This window comes from Barbus barbus, assembly GCF_936440315.1.
Source record: "Barbus barbus genome assembly, chromosome: 42".
NCBI lineage: Eukaryota > Metazoa > Chordata > Actinopteri > Cypriniformes > Cyprinidae > Barbus > Barbus barbus.
In genome coordinates this window covers 16,709,721-16,714,932 of record NC_136720.1, presented here as the reverse complement: position 1 = coordinate 16,714,932, position 5,212 = coordinate 16,709,721, and the positions used below count along the sequence as shown (strand labels likewise).

Genomic DNA, 5,212 nt, shown 5'->3' with positions numbered 1-5,212 from the left:
ATTTTCGTAGTCTTTCTAGCGCCCCCTTGCGGCCCTCGGGTGTCTCCAGACCCCAGTTTGAAAGCTCTTGCACTCTTACAATAACTCTTTACATTGCACTTTCTGCATTGAAATTTCTCAAAAATGTGTCTGCTAGTTTATCTGTTCGAATAATATGGTCTATTTTATATAGGCTATAGTTTCTCTACGACTAAATCTATTTTAGGCTACTTCAGTTTGATATAGTATTTTCATTTTTTAATCTATAAAATAAAGACAGATTTAGTTAATTCAATCTTTGAAAGTAGTATTAGACTCTTCTCTCCAGGGTGAATGTTTGTCGGAGGCAGCAGGACATGTACCGCCCATGTGTAAAGTCCTGTAAGAGCGCAGCACAATCATCATAAAGATACTTTTTTGAAGCCTTTACGCTTTACGACCGTTTGCAGTGACCTGCTCAAATAATGCTGCCGCGCAAAAGCATCATTCCCGAAGAGTTCGCGTTCTCCCCGGCGCTAGTGTCGCCGATTCCCCGCAAGCCCGTGTTCAGGGACCGCGTGAACAAAGCGCGCTTCATCGCCAAGAGCGGCGCATGCAACTTGTCGCACAAGAACATCCGCGAGCAGGGCAGATTCCTCCAGGACGTGGTCACTACTTTGGTGGATCTCAAATGGCGTTTCACCCTGGTGATTTTCTCCATGACGTTCCTGTGCAGCTGGATGCTGTTCGCTATGTTCTGGTGGCTGGTGGCCTTTGCGCACGGAGATCTGAACCATAAGCCTGGTGTACAGCAGTGTGTCACTAATGTCAGGTAAGTGGCCTCAAGTCGTTTTAACTATTGTAAAAAAATATATATATAAAGTAATAGACATGAGAAGAGCCTGCCTTGACTATGTTTGTGCAAATGGAGACTAATAATGTTCAAACTAAATTAATGTTACTAAATTCATAGGATTAAATGTAAGTTTATATATGTATTCATTTATTTATTGTTAGTACATTACAGAAAACATGATGCATATTTTAAAAAGAAATTGTTAATTAAATGTCCAAACATTTATACCTTGCATCAAAACACTTACATTTATAATAATTTATAACTAATAACTGAAATAAAATCGATTTTAATTTAATCCCAGTAAATCTATTAAGTAAAAAATAAATAATAAATGTTTAAAAGTGTAAAAAATAAATAATAAAAGTGTCAGTTTAGCTCCATAGTACATCATAAAGCAGAACTTTATATTATACTATTTATATTTCTATAAATAATAAAATTATTATATAACAACTCATTCTTTATTCTTACAATTTGTGTAAATGTTACAAATTTTTGTACATTTTAAAACAAGAATTATAAAATAATATTAATACAATTACATATATGCAATTATATGGCCTAATCTATATTAATATAATCATTAATAAAACTATTTAAAGAATATTTAGATATGTCTGTTTTAATTAAAAATTGCTTAATATATATATATAGAACTTAATTTATTAACTGAAATAGTCTAAAATAATTGTGATAAGTTAAAACTATATATATATATATATATATATATATATATATATATATATATATATACACACACACACACACACACACACACACACACACACACACAGAATGTATTATGTATATATATATGAGTAATACATAAAATAAAAATCTATTGCCTATGAGCCTGCAATACAAGTAAGATGTTTAGACGTACCTACTCATTCTTTATATGTATTTTCCACAAATTATTAGTAAAAATCACTGAAACCTGACATTTATGTAATATATATATATATATATAAATAATTATGGAAAATATTTAGTGAAAATTTTGAATTAAAAATAGAAGAATAATTTAAAAATCATAATTTCAATATGCATAATATTAAATAGAAACCATTAAATAACCTTTTTTTCATAATATTGTTACTAGGTTTATTCCCTTTATTTTAATAGTTCTAGAGGCCTAATATTCTTTGGTCTTTTCTCTTTTCTCTTTTCCAGCTCTTTCACTTCTGCCTTCCTCTTCTCCATCGAGGTGCAGGTGACAATAGGATTCGGAGGCCGCATGATAACAGAGCAGTGTCCCACAGCCATCACGGTGCTCATATTACAGAACATCATCGGCCTGATAATTAACGCTGTCATGCTGGGCTGCATCTTCATGAAGACCGCCCAGTCCCACCGGCGTGCTGAGACCCTCATCTTCAGCCGTCAAGCCGTCATCGCCGTGCGCAACAACCGCCTGTGCTTCATGATCCGGGTGGGTGATCTGCGCAAAAGCATGATCATCAACGCAGTTGTGCGCCTCCAAGTGGTCCGGAAGACCACTACGCCAGAGGGCGAAGTTATACCCATCCACCAGATCGACGTCCAGACAGAAAGCGCAGTTGCCAGCAACAGCATCTTCCTGCTGGCTCCCCTGATCATATGTCACGTCATCGATAAGGACAGTCCTCTGTATGATCTATCGGAGATGGAGCTGCAGTGTAGCGATCTGGAGGTCATCGTGATCCTGGAAGGTGTGGTGGAGACCACAGGCATCTCCACTCAGGCTCGCACCTCTTACGTGACCGAGGAGATCCAGTGGGGCCACCGATTCGTGCCTATAGTGACCGAGGAAGAGGGTGTGTACTCGGTGGACTACTCAAAGTTCGGGAACACAGTCAAGGTGTCCACCCCACGCTGTAGCGCCCGCGAACTGGACGAGAAGCCCTCCATCCTCATTCAGACGCTCCAGAAGAGCGAGTTGTCACACCAGAACTCTTTGCGCAAGAGGAACTCCATGCGCCGGAACAACTCTATGCGCAAGAACAACTCCATGCGGCGCAACAATTCCGCCCTCGCTGTGCCCAAAGTGCAGTTCCTCACCGAGGGTGGACCAAATCTAGCAGTCACATGACAAATGGCCTGGTTAGCGATTTTCACCTGTCTTTCTTTAAGTCCTTGTCATGCTCTTTTCTATGGTTTCCTCTATTTTTCAATCATTCCTATCCTTGGCAACTCTGGCCCTTCAGATCGAATTTTCTGTAGAGTTTAGCTTCAAACCTTATAAAATACACCAGAACAAGCTACTTGGTGGACTACTCAAAGTTTGGGAACACGGTTAAGGTGACCACCCCACGCTGCAGTGCCAGTGAGCTGGATGAGAAGCCCTCCATCCTGATCCAGATGCTCTAGAAATGTGAGCTGGACCTCCATGCACTGGAACAATTCTGTGTGCAACGGCAACTCTATGCACCTCAACAATTCCACTCTCGCCATGCCTAAAGCGAACTTCCTCATCCCCGAGGGTGGATCAAATCAAACAGAGTTACATGACAAAATGCTGGTTCACGATTTTCACCTGTCTTTCTTTAGGTCCATTCTCATCTGGGCAACTCTGACCCTCGAGATCCACTTTTCTGCAGAGTTTAGCTTCAACCCTAATAAAATAGACCAGGACAAGCTAATCAAGATTTTAGGATTACTAGGCCCTGTCCAAAATGGTACCCTAAGCCCTTGTGGTCTTCCCTTAAGACCACTCTTTTGTCTGCTGTGGAGTAGGGATGTAACGGTATGAAAATTTCTAATCACGATTATAGTGACCAAAATTATCACGGTTATCAGTATTATCACGGTATTGTTAAAATGTGCTGGAGATGTTCAAAAAGTACCGAAACATAAATCACTTCACCAAGTTTCATACTTAAAAATCAACAAACAGCAAATAAAATGACTTTTTGTTTGCATAATCACTAAAACAATAACATTACCAGTGAGGTCTGGATTTTAAATGACAATTTGACTGACACCAGTTTAATAGCATGTTCAAATAAATAATGTAAATGTTCAAATAAAGCTTTGAAAAAGTTTAACATAAAGGTAGACCACACATTTCAGCCTTTAAAGAAAAGGGTTAAATTCAAATGATAATTAATAAATGATTATATGTATTTTATCGGCTCCATAAATAATCCTATATAGCATATCTGAATTGTTTAAATGTACATAAGTTTGTTTTTCATCAACCGGTTAAAATTTACAGCAGGTCATGCAAATTTGGTCAATTTTTTGGCCAGACAGAAACTGCACACAGGCTGAATGTAAATAAGTGTCTGTAAATCCAGTCTCTGACAGCAGGTGGCGCTTTATACGGAAAAGCTGAATTACAGCTGATTCCTGTGAACTCCGCGAACACCTCCTTTAGGTATTACATGGAGCGAAGATGAAAACAAAATGCCATCGAATTGTTTCTGAAGACAGTCAGATCCTTCAGAGGTACATTCATATGATTAATTCATTGATATATTAATTTGTATAATTCCCTAAGCACTCTTTTAAAACCTCCCAGCTTTTCCGCCCTATTTTCACTCAGAACGAAACTACTGTGCTGCTGTGCGCACGTGAGACTGTTACTGAAAACTCTGCTTTATGCTGGACAGTATTTATTTATCGCGAGTTGTTTAAATCACGGTAATCGAATACGGTTTTAATGATAATTAAAATATGAAACGGTAATACTAACCGCGGGGAATTTTATCATGATTTATCGTCAAACCGGTAATCGTTACATCCCTACTGTGGAGTTCACATCACTGTCAGCTTAGCAGAAGTGTGCATTGAGGACACATAGTGGCCACAGAGAGGGACAAGCAAACTTCTGAAGTCTACTCTACGGCAGTGTTTCTCAACCCTGTTCCCGGAGGCACACCAACAGTGCACATTTTGGATGTCTCCCTTATCTGACCCACACATTTCAGTTCTTGAAGTCTACTAATGAGCCAATTCATTGAATATATATGCATATGAAAATCTATAGTGTTGGTGTGCCTCCAGGGACAGGCTTGGGAAACACTGCCCTATGGTCTTTTGAGACTGCAGCACCCTAGAAAGCTAAGCAGGGCAGTTTGATCAGGGTTCTCTATGCAGGAAAGTGAATCTCGAGGGCCAGAGTTGGCCAACCCTGTCATATATGAAGGTGAGATAGTTTTTTTGATATTACAATTCTGATTATAATAGATGGTTTCCTGTATGACTGTTAATCGTCAAATAATGCACACTTCCAAAGAGCTCCACAAATAATTTTTCTAAAAGCACATTACAGATCTTATTGTGAATAATTTATGTTTCATTTTTATTGTTATTTTTTCATATCATAACTGAACCTTCTAGTAAAAATAGACTTCTCTCTGGTTATGTATGCAAGTCCCCACTTTTTTGATAATCCGTTACACTTAGATCACT

General features: G+C 38.5%; 1 protein-coding gene across 1 annotated transcript; it reads left to right on the top strand.

Annotated features, from left to right (window-relative positions):
- The first annotated feature begins 318 nt into the window (after window positions 1-318).
- LOC306861511 (ATP-sensitive inward rectifier potassium channel 8-like) lies at window positions 319-4,561 on the top strand. The gene is made up of 2 exons (XM_079403803.1): window positions 319-790; window positions 1,991-4,561. The coding sequence occupies exons 1-2, from the start codon at window positions 444-446 to the stop codon at window positions 2,886-2,888; spliced, it is 1,245 nt and encodes a 414-aa protein (XP_079259929.1). The 5' UTR covers window positions 319-443; the 3' UTR covers window positions 2,889-4,561.
- The last annotated feature ends 651 nt before the right edge of the window (window positions 4,562-5,212 follow it).